Genomic DNA, 15,987 nt, shown 5'->3' on the forward strand with positions numbered 1-15,987 from the left:
TGTGCTGCTATGAACATGAGCACACATATATCACTGTGGTATGATTCTTTTAATTCTTTGGGGAAGATCCCCAGCAGTGGAATAGCAGGGTCAAATGGGGCTTCCAGTCCTAGTTCTTTGAGGTATCTCCACACTGATTTCCACAGTGGTTGCACCAGTCTACACTCCCACCAGCAGTGGAGCAGGGTTCCTCTTTCCCCACAGCCCCGCCAGCATTTCTTATTGGTTGATTTCATGATAGCAGCCATTCTTTCTGGAGTGAAGTGGAATCTCAGCATTGTTTTCATTTGCATCTCTTGAATGACCACTGGTGTTGAACATTTTTTCATGTATTTATTTGCTATTTCTACTTCTTTGTCTGAGAAATGTCTGTTCATTTCAGATGCCCATTTTTGGATTGGATCTTTAAATTTGGGAGGTCTGATCTTTTTAAGTTCTTTATAGATTCGAGATAGTAGACCTTTGTCTGAGGAAGAGCAGGTGAAGATTTTTTCCCACATTGTGGGTTGTCTCTTCACACTGCTGGTGGTTTCTCTTGCTGTGCAGAAGCTTTTTAATAAGAAGAGATCCCACTTGTTGATTGTTTGTGCTAGTTTACGGGCAACTGAGGTTTTGTTCATAAAATCTTTTCCTACACCAATGTCTTCAAGAGTTCTACCTAACTTCTGTTCCAACTGGTTCAGAGTTTCTATTTTAGTATTAGATCTTTGATCCATTTCAATTTTAGTTTAGTACATGGCAAGAGATATAGGTCTAGTTTTAATCTTTGGCAAGTTGAAACCCAAGTTTTCCAGCACCATTTATTAAAGAGGCTATCTTTCCTCCAGTGAGGGTGTTTGGCTCCTTTATCAAAGATGAGATGGCTGAGTGTGTCTGGCGTTGTTTCTGCATCTTCCAATCTGTTCCACTGGTCCTCAGGTCTGTTTCTTTGCCAAGACCATGCTGTTTTTATCACAGTAGCTTTGTAGTAGAGTTGCAGGTTGGGGATTGTGATACCCTCTGCCATGTCTCTGTTACCTAGAATTGCTTTTGCTATTCTGGGTCTCTTCTTGTTCCAAATGAATTTCTGGATTGTTTTCTCAAGGTCCATGAAGTATGCTGCTGGGATCTCAAATGGAACTGCATTAAATCTATATAGCAGTTTTGGAAGTATGGCTATTTTCACTATATTAATCCTTCCTACCCAGGAGCAGGGGATGTCTGTCCATTTTCTGATATCATCTTCAATCTCTTTGTTCAAAGGGCTATAATTTTCAGAGAAGAGGTCTTTGATTTCTTTCGTTAGGTTGATTCCCAGGTATTTCAGTTTTTTGGATGCTACTGTGAAAGGAATTATTTGCCCTATTTCTCTCTCAGTGAGTCTGTCATTTGTGTAGAGGAAAGCTATTGATTTTTGTGTGTTGACCTTGTAACCAGCTACTTGACTGAATTTGATTATTAAGTCTAGAAGACTTTTGGTGGCATTCTTGGGGTCTTCTGCATAGAGTATCATGTCATCTGCAAATAATGACAATTTGACTTCTTCATTTCCTATCTTTATTCCTTTTATTTCTTTCTCTTGTCTAATTGCCATGGCTAATGTTTCCAGAACTATATTGAACAAGAGTGGTGATAGTGGACATACTTGTCTTCCTGATTTTAGTGTGAAGGATTTCAGTTTTTGACCATTTAGTATGATATTGGCTGTTGGTTTTTCATAGATGGCTTTTATCAGTTTGAGGTAGAGACCATCAATTCCAATTTTTTGTAGGGTTTTTATCATAAATGCATGTTGGATTTTGTCAACTGCTTTTTCTGCATCTATGGAGATAATCATATGGTTTTTGTCCTTGGCTCTATTGATATCGTGTATTACATTGATTGATTTGCAAATGTTGAACCATGCCTGCATCCCTGGGATGAATCCCACTTGATCAAGGTGTATGACCTTCTGCATTCTGTTTGCCAGTATCTTATTAAGGATTTTTGCATCTATGTTCATTAGTGTGATTGGCCTATAGTTCTCCTTTTTGATTGGGTCTTTCTCTGCTTTGGGGAACAAGGTGATGCTTGCTTCCAGGAATGAATTTGGGAGCATTACTTCCCTTTCAATTTCATTGAAGAGTTTAAACAGTAGTGGCAACAGTTCCTATCTAAATATCTTGTAGAATTCAGCAGTGAAGCCATCAGGACCTGAGCTTTTATTAGTTGGTAAGTTTTTAATTACATTTTCAATTTCATTCATTGATAATGAGTCATTTAGAATTTTTAGGTCTTCTTCGTTCAACTTTGGTAATTCATACATATCTAAGAATCTGTCCATTTCTTCTGTGTTTTCCATCCTATTGGCATATAATTTCTGGAAGTAGGTATTGATGATCCTCTGGATTTCTGCTGGGTCTGTTGTAATTTCACCCTTTTCATTCCTAATTGCATGGATTTGGGCCTTTTCTTTCCTTTTTCTGATACGAAAAAGGCTAATGGTTTGTCAATTTTGTTGATTCTTTCAAAGAACCAACTCTTGGCTTCATTGATTTTTTGTATCATTCTCTTAGTCTCCATTGCATTGATTTCTGCTCTGATCTTTATAATTTCCTCCCTTGTATGAGCTCTGGGGTTGTCCTGCTCTTCTTTTTCTAGAAGCTTGAGGTTCAGCATCAGGTTGTTTAATTGGGCTCATTCTGTTTTCCTAATATGCGTATTCACTGCTATGTATTTCCCTCATAAGACTGCTTTCATCGTGTCCCATAGATTCTGATATGTTGTATTGTCATTGTCATTTAATTGAAGGAATTGTCTGATTTCCTGAATTTCCTCTGTGACCCATTGGTTATTCAGAAGTGTGTTGTTCAATTTCCACATGTTTATGAAATTTTTTGAGTTTCTTTTGCTATGGATCTTCAATTTCATCTCACTATGGTCTGATAATGTACAGGGGATAACTTCAATTCCTTTGCACTTACTTAAACATGTTCTATGTGTGAGTATGTGGTCTATTTTGGAGAATGACCCATGTACATCTGAGAAGAATGTGTATTCTGATTTTGTGGGTTGGAACACTCTGTAAACATTTGTTAAGTTCATTTGTTCAAGAGTTTGATTGAGTTCTAGCATTTCATTACTTATTTTTTGTCTAGTTGATCTATATATTTGTGACAGTGGGGTATTGAGGTCCCCCACTACAATTGTATTAGTGCATATATGACTTTTCTTGTCCGTTAGTATTTGTTTTACATAGTTGGGTGCACTAGTGTTTGGTGCATAGATATTTATGATTGTCATCTCTTCCTCTTGGATTCTTCCCTTTACAAGGATATAGTGTCCTTCATCTCTCTTAATCAGTGTTGGTTTGAAATCTACTTGATCTGCAAAGAGGATAGCTATTCCTGCTTTTTTTCAGGTTCCTGTCGCATGCAGTATTGTTTTCCACCCTTTAACTTTCAGTTTATGAGTTTCCTTTTAAATTAAGTGTGTTTCTTGTATGCTGCATATTGTTGGATTTTGCTTCTTGACCCATTCTGCCAGTCTATTTCTTTTGATTGGTGAATTGAGACCATTAACATTGATGGTTATAACTGAAATGTATTGACTTGTCATTGCCATGACTTTTTCTTTTTGTTGGGTTCTCCCCCTTTATATTTAATTTCTTGTCATGCCAGATGGGTTCATTCTGCTTTGCTTCCTGGGGTTGTGATCCTCATTGTCTGTTCCTAGGATACTGTGTAAAATTTTTTGGAGTGCTGGTTTAGTATTCACAAAGTTAGTAAGGTGCTCTTTGTCATGAAAGTATCTTATTTCTCCATCCATTTTGAAAGATAGTTTTGCAGGGTACATCCATCTGGGTTGGAAGCTGTTTTCTTTTAGGGCTTGGAATATGTCACTCCAAGCTCTTCTTGCCTTGATGGTTTGTGTTGAGAAGTCTGCTGTGATTCTGATGGGCTTTCCTTTGTATGTGATTTGTTTCTTTTCTCTAACTGCTTGTAGAACTTTGTTCTTCTGTTGAGTTTCTGGAATCTTAACAATTATATGGCTATGTGTAGATTTTTTTTGATCAAAGCTATTTGGAGTCTTATATGTCTCACTTATCTGTATGTCAAGTTCTGTTCCCCTCCTTGGGAAGTTTTCTGCCATTACTTCTGTGAAGAGTTTTTTATGTCATCTTCACTCTGTCCTGTTTCTTCATTGACTCCAATCAGTCTTATATTATTCTTCTTTGCATCATCTAGCAGCTGCTGGATTGATTTCTCATGTTCCCTTATAATTTTGAAGCAATTTTTCTTTTCCTGGTCACTAATTGCAATCTTATCTTCTAGATCTGAAATTCTGTCCTCACATGGGCTCATTCTGCTGTGTAGACTTTCAATGGAGTTTTTCATGTCCTGGAAATCTATTTGCATCTGTTTTATGGATTCCATTTGTTTCCTATGTTGGGATTCCATCATGTTCCTGAGCTCCTCTCTAGATTTATTAATCATGTCTTGCACTAGGGGCACAATTTCTCCTGTTATCTGAGAAATTATTTCTGATTTCATTTTTTCCAGATCCCCTTTTGTTGCCAGTTCAGTGGGTCCAGGTGGTTGAGTATCAGAGTGTTCCATCTCATTTCCCTTTGGGGTTGCTGTAGGTGATCTGGAAGTCTGGTTTTGAGACTTATTTACATGTTTTCTCATTTCAACTGGGGGGGCAGGGGGGGGCTGTGCTGTTGGCACCTGCACAGCTCACCTCCTCTGAGGTGGGAGAGATGGGACAGGATCCGGGAGCGGTGGTAGGGATGGTGGCCCAGAAGCCCCTTCCTCTGGACCAGGAGCAGTGCGACAGCGGCTCAGAAGCCCCTACCTCTGGGCCAGGAGCGGCGGGACCCAGTACTGTGGTCTGGTGGTCCAGTGTCCTCTGCGTCCTTGTAGTGTGGAGCCAGGTGGCTGTACAGAGGAGCAGGGGGCAGGGGGGTGTCCAGGGCCACGGGCTGATTTGGCGTGTTCTGCGTGACTCCCAGCCTTTTATTTTTATTCTGACCTCAGACTAGACTCTAAACTTCTCTTGAGAACAGGAATTATCCTGCATCTCTTTTGATCTTGAATACGCACTCATGGTATAGTGCCTGCACAAATTCAGCACTCAATAAGACCTTTTTGAATATCCATTTATTCATTCACTCATTTGACAGACACTAATAGGGTTCTACACTTTGAGGCTCTGCCAAGTTTTGTAGAGGTCATTCTCAACAGAAGCTGTCTTTTGATACTCCATAGACCTAAGCCACTCTCTCTAGCCCTGTCTTCTAGGGATCAGGCTTTGGTTAGTTTCATTGAGCTCTCTGTTTAGGGAAACCGTGATGTGGGAAGTGATCCAGTTTTGAAATGTGTTCTCAATGTTAAGTTTCACCCTTTATCACCCTATGGTAGTTGCACACGAAATTGCTACAATTATGGTAACATCGATTGGCATGTAAACATAAATGTTGAGGGAAAAACCCATTACTTCTCATGCTAACTTGGATACTTTCAATATATCCCACAGAGTTACAGTAACGAATTTACCATTCATTCATTTAATAAACATTGGGAGTGCCAAATATATATTAGTCATTGTTCTAGACATTTTAGGGTTTCAGTGGTAAGCAATGAAACAGATGCAATCCCAATTAATACATCACCATACAAGCATTTGCCTTGTTTACTCAGAACCTCACTTGAGAAGTTCACGTAATACATGGCCAACTTGCAGAATCAGAGTTCTTAGAGATGGGGTAAGAGTGGGAAGTGAAGGCAGCCTTTGCTGGAGCTTTGTCTATTCTGGTTGTCTTTGTTGCTTCCTGGGCAGAAGAGATGTGTTTGACTTTCCATCAAAGTCCTGCAACTTCACAATAGTCTAACCATGGTTATGTTTTTTCACCTTAGGAGACTTTCCTTTGATGACCTTTTCCCCAAAATGAGTCTAGTAGTCTGTTAGGAGTTCTTTCTGTTATGTTTTGATTTAATGCACTCTCAAACACAAGGAGATGTCAGTTTTTTCTGCAATTCTACAATAACATCTCTATTCAATCTCCGATTTGGAGGATGTCAAGAGGCAATTGTGCCAATAACTTTCTAATCCCTGGATCACTGTCACATGCTGTGTTCTTGAAACCAACCATTCAGTGATGAATCCTGGTTCTCCAGTTTCCCACCTTGGTTCACCTTCCTGGTGAACTCACAGTCTGGTGAGGCCATTTTGCAGAGTTGCCCTTAGAATCATGTATGGAGGTCCTGCCTGTTGCTTGAACTTCCATTATGCTGTAAGCATCTAATTCCCCTTATTAAAGTCCTTTCTGTCAAAAAAAAAAACTTGTAAATGTGGGAAGGAAATATCAAAGAATCATAACCTATTAATTACTTTCTGAAAACATTTAACATTATCTAGTTGTAAACAACTATTATTGTCCTATCTGACAGTGAGTCAAACTCCCAAGCAATAAGGAGTTCTATCTTTGATTCTATTTGTTTGCTGATGTTTTCTCTCTTCCAAAGATATCAAGACACTTTCTCTAAAAGGATTAGTGGCTGGAGGCCTGCTGAGGGGGCTAGTGATAACAAGTACATTCAGAAAAATAGAATTTAAAAATATATGAAAGTTTATTTGAAAACCACTTTCAAGAAAGCTGGAAGTGCTATCTGTTAAACATAGAGAAGAAAAAGTGAGATTCCACTGTTTTTAATAACTTCTTTTGAGTATGTGATACTATTGCCAATATTATATATCACAAATATATACTATTAAAATTTTGATATTCCCAAAAACAAAACAATGCTTGTTAAATACTTAAGTGTGGTTTTAAAAAAATTACTCCTAATATTAATGTTCACAACTAAATTTATGATGACAGTAATGAAAAATACCTTCCACTTAAGAAAAACATCTTATTGTGCATTTTACTGGAATACATGTTTAAGTTAATGGAAATTATAGAACTTTTAAGTACTGATAGCTTTAAATTAATGATAAATATTTTATTTTTATTTTTTAGTGTACAAAATAAAAATTGCATATATTTATGGTATATAACATGATACTTTGAAATATGTATACATTGTGGAATGGCTAAGACAAGCTAATTAACACATGCCTTGCCTCACATACAAGTAAATACCTTTTTCTGTGGTGAGAACACTTAAAATATACTTTTAGCAATTTTCAAGTATACAATACACTGTGCTTAATATAGTCACCATATTGTACAATGACTCTCTTGAACTTATTCTAACTAAAATTTTGTACCCACTTACCAACAACTCCTGAGTACCCCTCTCCTCAAGCCACTGGTAACCATCAGTCTGTGCCCTACTTCTATGAATTCTGTCTTTAGATTTCATATATAAGTGAGATAACATAACATTTGTTTTTCTGTGCCTGGATTATTTCATTTAACATAATGCTTTCATCTTCATCTATGTTGTTGTAAATGACAGAATTCTCTCCCTTTTATGGCTGAATAATATTCTGTGTTGTATATTATGCCACATTTTTTCCAGTCAACTGTTGATAGTCCAAGTTGATATATCATCTCTGCTATTGTGAATAATAAATGCATTTTTTCTCCTGAATAAATTCTAAATTTATATATAATTCTCAACTTAATATAGAAAATTCTTAACAAATGAAAATTAATAGCCAACATGAAATGTTCTGGCTTTTAAAATTAGAAGTATTACTTCATTTTTAATCCTTACTAAAATTATGGAATCAAAATGGGATTTTAATGGATAATCTTATAAATTCCTATTTTGTATTATAGTCTTATGTATGACAGTTCAAACTAGTACATTCTTGTTCATAATGAATTAAAAATTAAGTGTCCAATGACACTATAATTTAGATAATATTACACAGTTTTAAGGATAAGAAGGTTTTGCACAACTAAGTAAACTGCCTATGATAATACAATAGAAAAGAGACAGAACCCACCGTGTTTGAAATTAAGTCAGTCTTATCCAAAGCCTGAGCTCTTCTAGGTGGCAACTCCGGCAAACAGTAAGCAGTGAACAAGCAAAAGAGAAGGCTGTCAACAGAGGCCGTCTACTTGGCCACAGCAATAATGAGGCCCAAAGTGTGGAAACCTGTGTAACTCAGTTAAGCATCAGGTCAGCTGTCAGCATTGATTCTCTCAGGCATTAGAGGAGGGAATTCTCTCATGAGTGGTACTGTATGTGCCTCAATTTTCTACTGTAAAAAGAAAATGAGGCTGTGAAATGGTAGACAGAGAGCGCATAGAACAGTTCTTAAACTATAATGTCAGCTCAATAAATGTTGGCTACTCCTTAAATACTCAACAAAAGTCTGGTATGTTTATAGCAGCAGGGTTGCAAGAATGAGGCATAAAGAGTTTGGAGTCTCCGAAGGCACTAGCCCTACATACACGAATCATGTCCCAGACGCCCTAAGTGCTACAGGAGACAATGTGCCAGGAGGACTCCTCTGTTGCAAGCAGGGCTCCAAACCCCTTGGACGGACACTGCAGTAGCTATTCCTTGTTGTACAGGGACAATGCTCACTAGAAGATGGGCAGGAACAAGGTGACTTGGTCTCAGTATTTCAGGCACAGAAGACAAAGCAAAGATGGAGTGCCTAAGGAGAGATGGGAATCCAAGAATTAGGTCGAATATTAATGAACAGAACCAGGTGCAAAATCAGTCACCCAGGGAGGCTGTGGAATGGGGAGTTCCATCAAGCATGACAAGAGCACCAAGGGAGGAGGTTTTCAGCAACCCAGAACCCAGCAGAACACAAGACCTTTCCCATGGTGGAGCCTGCAGTTTTCTGAGAGATGGGCCCTGCTGCTTAGCCTAATTAATCTCCTAAACTGGGTCATCACCCTGGGTTGCACAGCAAGCAGAAGCCTGGCAGTGAGGGCCTGGTAAACACTGGCATCAATGAAAAAAGGCCCTGGAAAGAATCTGGTTTCTTGCAAATCCTGAGAATAATCAGATTCCCTTCTGGACCTTGCTTTCAAATCTGTTAAAATCCTCAGATAACTTTACCAAGCAGAGCAATTAAAAAGCTGCTTAAAGGCCCCTCCCTCGTTTCCCAGGTGTGTCAGAGAGATGAAGGCGAGGAAGAGGAATGCCTTGTGCTTACCAGCAGGGCCACAGCACCTCCCCTTGCTGCTTGGTAATGAGCTTGTCTGGTCAGTGAACCCAGGCAAGCCATAACTGTTAAGGAATGCATGCTTCATGGAAGTTTTAGAAATTTCCGTGGCCAGGAAAGAAAGCAAGACCTTCTGGGCCCCCCATGACATGTCTGCTAAGAGACACATGCAAGGCTGCCCTTGACTATAGGAGTCATATAAAGTTATGCAAGCTTCACACACCATCCCCCCGGGAAGGGTCTGCAACTCAAGAAGGAAAGCTCTTCCATGATAGCACATGTATGGGCCTTGACAATAACAACAGGTAAGAGAGCAGTCCCGAGTCATTTCCTTGTGAGACCTGGAATGCAGCTTGATACAGCTTCTTAGCACTTTATTCTGCCATGAAGTTGAAAACATTTAAGAAACTTCTGACCTTTCTTTTTAAAATAATCATTAACTCTTTCAGGTCATAAAATTACCACTTTAAAAAGCAGGTGATGCAGAAAATAGATCCCAGCTATATGAAAGGGTTTAATCTCTGCCAAAATACAAACAAAACAGGAACAAAAGTAGGATCAGGCTTCATGGGTCATTAATCCTTGCTCCCTGACCTGACAGCATGCATCTACAGCCCAGTGTTACTTACAAAGAAATGCAGCATAAGAAGATTAAGTGTTGCAAGCACAAGGTCCCAAGTTTGATCCCCAGTGCTAAAAAAAAAAAAAAAAAAAAATTTAAGTGGCACGATAAATATCACACTAGGCCTGCAGAGTAGCTGGGAAAAGGCTCTTGATACAGACTCTCTATCCAGAATTCAGTGGCCTTTTACATCCAGAACTCAATGCTCTCTTGCACCCTCCCTCCTCCCCAGTCCAACCTCTTGACTCAACAAAGTACCTTTCTTCTTTCTCATATCTCCAGGTCAATTGTCCATATCCTTGTGCAAAATTAAGTCAGCCTAAAAAATGGGTCGATTTGGAGGTAACAGCAGCATCTTTTCCCCTCTTATCCTGTTCCTATTTGTCCTGAAGAATTTCATAATAAGGTGTGAAAAACATAAGTCCTCAGATCCAGGAATGTTTTCCTTCTATTACTTTGCCTTGTAATATATTAAGAGTAGGTATAATAAAGATAAATGGGAATGGGACTAACCAAATTGTGAACAGTTAAAGAAAGAGAAAAATGAGTGAAGGTAGTACATCCTTAAAATCAAAGGAAATGAGTGGTAAGAGCAAGTGTCTGGGGAAGACAATCCAGTCTGTTAACGGGTACTTCGGTGTCCAGGGGTCCCTTCCAGATTCTTGTTGTCCTGTCCAAAGAACTGGACAAGACAAGCAAAAAATGTGGAGGTTTTACATTTGTTAAAAGTATGAAAGGTATAAAAGGCATTAAGAGTTTAAAAAAAAAGAGAAAAGAAGAACTCTGAAAAGAAGTGCACTGTGGAGTGAGCACAGGCTTGTTAAAGGAGGAAAAGAAGTGTGCCCTCCACAGTCCAGCGGGCCAGTGAAAAGGCTCACATATCAGCCACAAGTTTGATGACCATCATCTTTCCTAACCTCATTCTGATATCAGAGCTAGCCCATCCTACCAAAAACCCACTTGATCTGATGCCAGAAGAACTGAACATAGCACTCTTCAGTTGGTGTCAGGTGCATGCAAATGTGGCCTGTCAATAACTATATAACTAGAGTTTACCTTACACAAAAGTTTTAACAAGCAAGTTAAAACTAAGATATAGGTAGGAAAGCTGATATTTCCATGAGTCTGTGGGTTCCGAAAAAGCATTTCAAGTGCCACTTTTTCATTTCTTTATTTGCCCCCACACACACAATTCAGGAGTAAATATTATTCACTTTGCTTTACATTTGATCATGTCTGTGTATGGTTACAGAGCAGGTAATAAGGACCAACTTTGAGGGTGATTAACCTCAGATTATTGAGCCTAATAGACTCCATATCTCCCATTAAGATAGAAACTGTTAGAAACCAAGTGCATCTCAAGCCATGACTTCACAGAAGTACTGTTATGGCTTATGTCTAGATCCCCCCCACACACACCCTGCAAAAAAAAAGCCTCATGCAGTCATAGTTGGGGTTTTTCAGAGGTGGCTGGATCTAGAGCCTGTGATGCTGGAGTTGATTCATGATGCAATGCTAGGATCAAGGGCACTAGGATTAAGGGTATGAGTGCTACCTCCCTAAGTAGCCTGGATAAGATATAAGGGATAGAAAGAGCTGTGGTCCTCCCTTGTTGCTTTGCTGCCTTCTGCCTGCCATAAACTCTTTCACTTCTGCAATACCACTCTGACTTGCAGCCAGATGATTACTGTGAGCTAAATAAACCTTTCCTTCTTTAACTTTGGGTGTTGAGTATTTTGTCTCAGCAATGAGAGAGGTAACTAAGCACACAGAATCAGCTCTAGGCAGGGGAGAGACACATACAGGAACAATCTATCCCAAATCACCTCTTAAGTTTTTTACTACAAGTCTCTGTTTAAGGTCCTTAGACCCAGGTAATCAAAAGAAACATTACTGAAATGTCAGGTTGCATGGATATGTTATATTAAGAATTCTGATATGAAATCTTAAAATAATTACGGCTTTTTTTCTATTTCAGAGGTGTGGTGAAATCTTGTTTGAGAACCCTGATCAGAATGCCAAATGTGTTTGCATGCTAGGTAAGAAAGCTTCTCATTTTAAATTTATTAAGCATGTTGTGGTCATATGGAATCTCTGATGTTCTGTCACCTTATTGTCTGTCTCTTGTTCCATTTTACAGAGGTTTAGGGTTTATAAGCAGCTATAACATGTTTGTGGAATAGTTGATGATAAAAAATGTTTTGCTTTTAATAACTGTCAATCTAGAGCCATGTTTCTGAGCCTTTTGAATTTTTTCTTGGATAATCATCATAGCATAGAATTGAGCACTTTGTATTGAGGAAACTGTGAACTGTGATCAAAAACAAGAATCACATTGTAATTTCTAACCAGAGATGATAAGAGATAAATGAAGTATTGAGTATTTACAACACAGCACAAAATACTCTTACTTCCAAGGCCTGGGAGAAATGTATGTTTTAACCACAGTGGACCCTTGACTTACAAGCTCAATTCATTCCCAAGGGCTGGTTGTTACTCAAGTTGGTCAATTGTCTTCAAAGTCTCTCTCTTGTATAATTTTAGGCCACACTTTCTTCCAGGCAGATCTCAGTGTCCTTAGAGAGACATTGGCTTAGGATTTCTCAACCCCACACAGGAAAGGATGTTGTAATATTCCTTCTAGGACTCTTTAAGGGTTAAATCTGTATCTGAGACCATCTGGAAGCACAAGCAGCTGGCATTCAGGTAATAACTCAAGACTTTGGTTGTAAGTTAAAACTTAGATTCTGTTTGTAACCCAAGTTGTTTATATGTCAGGCCGGTCATAACTTGAGGGTCCACTGTAATCTAAAGTCAGCACAATAACCCACAACACATTTGTAACACAATAATGATAATATAATAATAATTTGTACTTGTGGGACAATATATCAATACCTTTTACAGACTCCTTTAATATATGTTATTCTGTTAGAAAATGAAGTTGGTATTATTTTTCCTTATTTCATAAGGTAGGAGGAAGTACAGAGAATATAAGTGATGGATTTAACCTTAAAGTGAGAAATAGTCCAAATCATAATAAAGTTTCTAAATATAAAATTTTACGTTTAGATGCTTAGATATTATTTAAGCCACAAAATATGTCCAATGAAATTTATGTTTATTAGAGTAATAGAAACAAAATGTAGCAAAGATAATCAAAAATCCTTAAAGTTTATTTTCATAAAATTTCACATTTATCTGTTCAAATCTTAAACCATATTCATAAGCAAAGAACAATTCATTTTTGTTTCTTTCAATTACTATAGCCACCTCATATTTTGGCAACCTAGAATATTAGTAAGAAGACCCCAAAGCAGACAGCAAGATAAAAAGAACTAGGAGAAGATCTTAGTTATTTAGAAATCAGGATAATCATGTAAAAAGGAACCAAAGTTTTCTTATAATTAAAAAAATGCCAAATTTTTCTAGCCTCCTAGTCTTATTTTCTTATTGTTTTAAACCTCTCTGTTACAGTTTTTACATATTTTTATTTTAATTAAGATTGTGGCTATATAGTAATACATCCACTGGAAAATGAACATTTTAGTGGAAGCACATAAACAATGAATATAACATAGCTTCTTCATGCCCTTTCAAATATCAAATATTCCTTTCCTCTACCTGTGAAAATGACTCAAAAACTCTAATATTCCAGGATACTGGACAAAGATGGATAGATAGATAGATAGATAGATAGATAGATAGATAGATAGAAAACAATATGTGTTGGTGCTATTATTATATTTATTTCACAAATAAGGAAATTAAGGCAAATGGTCTAATACTACAGGTAACTTAATACCCTTAAAATATTATTTGACTGTAGCTTCCATCTGATCTATTAACTTAAATCAATTTCTAACCCATGATGATTTTAAAGACAAGACATGAGCACATCATCAATTTGGACTGAATCTTCTTCTGTCCTGAGTCACATATAAGTTGTTTCATTTGTTAATTGAGAGGAGAAGGAGAGCAGTAGACTGTCTACTACTTCCTATAGACTAGACTTCACTTAAAGAGAGATCAATCATCTTTCCATCCCTTCTAGGTTGTATGGTATGGTCTATACAGCTGCCAGAAAGCATTCTTGACCATCAAATATTTCCCTACTGTACCTGTTAAATTGCACAAAGTTTCAAAATTAGAAATATAATTATGTAAGTCATTTGTATATTACTACTACTACCATACCAATTGCAGTTAATTGAGCACGCAGGATGACAAATGACATCTAGTCTAAGCATCTTACATAACTAGGTCATTTATTCTAAGTAAATTAAAAGATGCTTTATTTTTTAAAATATAGATACTCTTGAAAGTACAGTGTATTAAGCAGTGTAGTAATTCATTAAGCACTAATTATTAACCTTGTAAATTTCATTAATTTGTTAGATTTTATTTTCTTAGTGATACAGAACTAAATAATATAAAGAATTCGTGACAATAAGTGTTTTTTATTAATTTGAGGACACATAGGAAGAACATTTTACCTTTTTAAAAGTACCACCTTTTTCACTACCTGAAACACAATACTGAGTGTTTGAAGATAATACTATGCTTAGTGACCTTGAGTTTTTCACATAGTGAAAATTGTCTGTGCCCTCAAGGAGCTTACATTTAAGAAGGCTTAGACTTTTCCTTACTTACCTTTTTAAGAGTATTGTTGTGACCATTAATTCAAACACTTCTAAAGTCCTTTGAAATCTTAGATGAAAAAAGACCAAAGTAAAATTATCATGGATATCCATACACCTGCCATTGCGTACATCCTCCAGAGGCCTCCAACTTCACATCAAAATAGTGCAAGATGAGAAGAAAAAAAAATAAAGCTGAATGCCTTACTCGCTTGAAATAATCAAGAGGAATTCAAGTTATGAATAATAAGTCACTAAAACCGAGATTATATCTTGTATTTCTTCAAGGAAGAACCCCAGTATTAGCACCAGAAAGCACCTTTTCTCCATTGCCTCAGGTAGTAATTAGTTTGGTGGAGAAATCTTTGACGGTGCCTTTATGAATTCCTGAAGCATTTTTTGAAAAAAACATTTTATCTCCAACAGCAAAAAATAAGGAGCCTGATATTTTATGAAACTATTAAGTTTTACCAGTGTTAACAACTGTGAATGTAGTTTATATTTTTGCAGGTAATTTTATAACTTTTTGAATGAATAAATCAAAATTTCTAAGCAAGAAAACCAAATATATAAAGTCTGCATTTCCAAAACTGTAGCACTGATCTTCACACTACCCCAGTACAGAGATCCCTGGTTAGTGCCAATCTGAGGCAGCCACATCTTTAAACACTCAAGCACTTGGCCCACTCCCCCTGGTTTCTCCATCTCCGCCCACCCACACTCCCAACTTAGAGTGCTTGCCTCCCTGAATCCTGGCTGGGCTCTGGTTTTAGCACAGCTGAGATGGAATATGGACAAGGGTCACTAGCCAGGGACAAACTTACTGATCTCTTCTCTCTCTGCCACTGCTGAATCCTCCGTTCATTCTGAAAAAAATATAGTTTTCATGTTTTGAGTTGTCTGCCTTCATGAATAAGCCATCTTCATTGAAAATTATGCTTCTAGCTCATTACCTTAAATGACACGAAGTGCAAAATTCATTTTAAGTTACTCTGAAACTCTCAATTCAATGCAGTTTTAAGTGGGAGCAAATTACTGTCAGGGACAGTTCTTGCAGAGAATCATTTGTTGCTTCTGAAGAATGCTTTGTGTTGAATATGAAGGTAAACGGTGCACTGTCACTGTGGAGCTGGCTGTGCTGAGCATTAACTGTTTATTCCTTTAAATTGCTCAGAGCGGGCGTATGGATGATAAAGTTGAGCACCAAATTGTACTGACAACATGTTGCTTCCTTTTCTTCGGGCTCAGGTCAGTGAGTTCAGAACTCCTATCTTTTCCTAGCACCCCATTCCCCTTTTTAAATTTAGCCACAAGATTTCTCTAAAGTTCAAATTGGCCCTGATTTATAATACTGCATCAAAGGGTAAACAACTGTATATCAAGACTTGGACCTTAAGTAGATGCAATGGACTGATAACGAAAGGAAAAAGGAAGTGGACAAGAAATTATCTCTTTATGTGTCTCATTATCTCTTAATGCATGAACTATGGCAAATTGCTAACAAAATTTACTTTTTAAAAGTATAAAGAAAACTGTTAGGTAAAAAAACTAAAAGTTTAAAGAAATTATGTAAAATGATTAATGTTGACTCACTTCTTAGTTCATTTGTTAACCTTGCTCTGTGAA

General features: G+C 37.4%; 1 protein-coding gene across 1 annotated transcript in view; it reads left to right on the top strand.

The window, feature by feature from the left end:
* Pde7b (phosphodiesterase 7B) overlaps positions 1–15,987 on the top strand; it is a 344,306-nt gene that overhangs the window by 96,982 nt on the left and 231,337 nt on the right. The window contains exon 2 of the mRNA XM_004871490.4: positions 11,700–11,760. Coding sequence (XP_004871547.1) covers positions 11,700–11,760 — 61 coding nt within the window. The remainder of the gene's footprint in view (positions 1–11,699; positions 11,761–15,987) is intronic.

This window comes from Heterocephalus glaber, unplaced genomic scaffold (assembly GCF_053883595.1).
Source record: "Heterocephalus glaber isolate CG9 unplaced genomic scaffold, H.glaber_assembly_v1.0 deba00001550, whole genome shotgun sequence".
NCBI classification, from domain to species: domain Eukaryota; kingdom Metazoa; phylum Chordata; class Mammalia; order Rodentia; family Bathyergidae; genus Heterocephalus; species Heterocephalus glaber.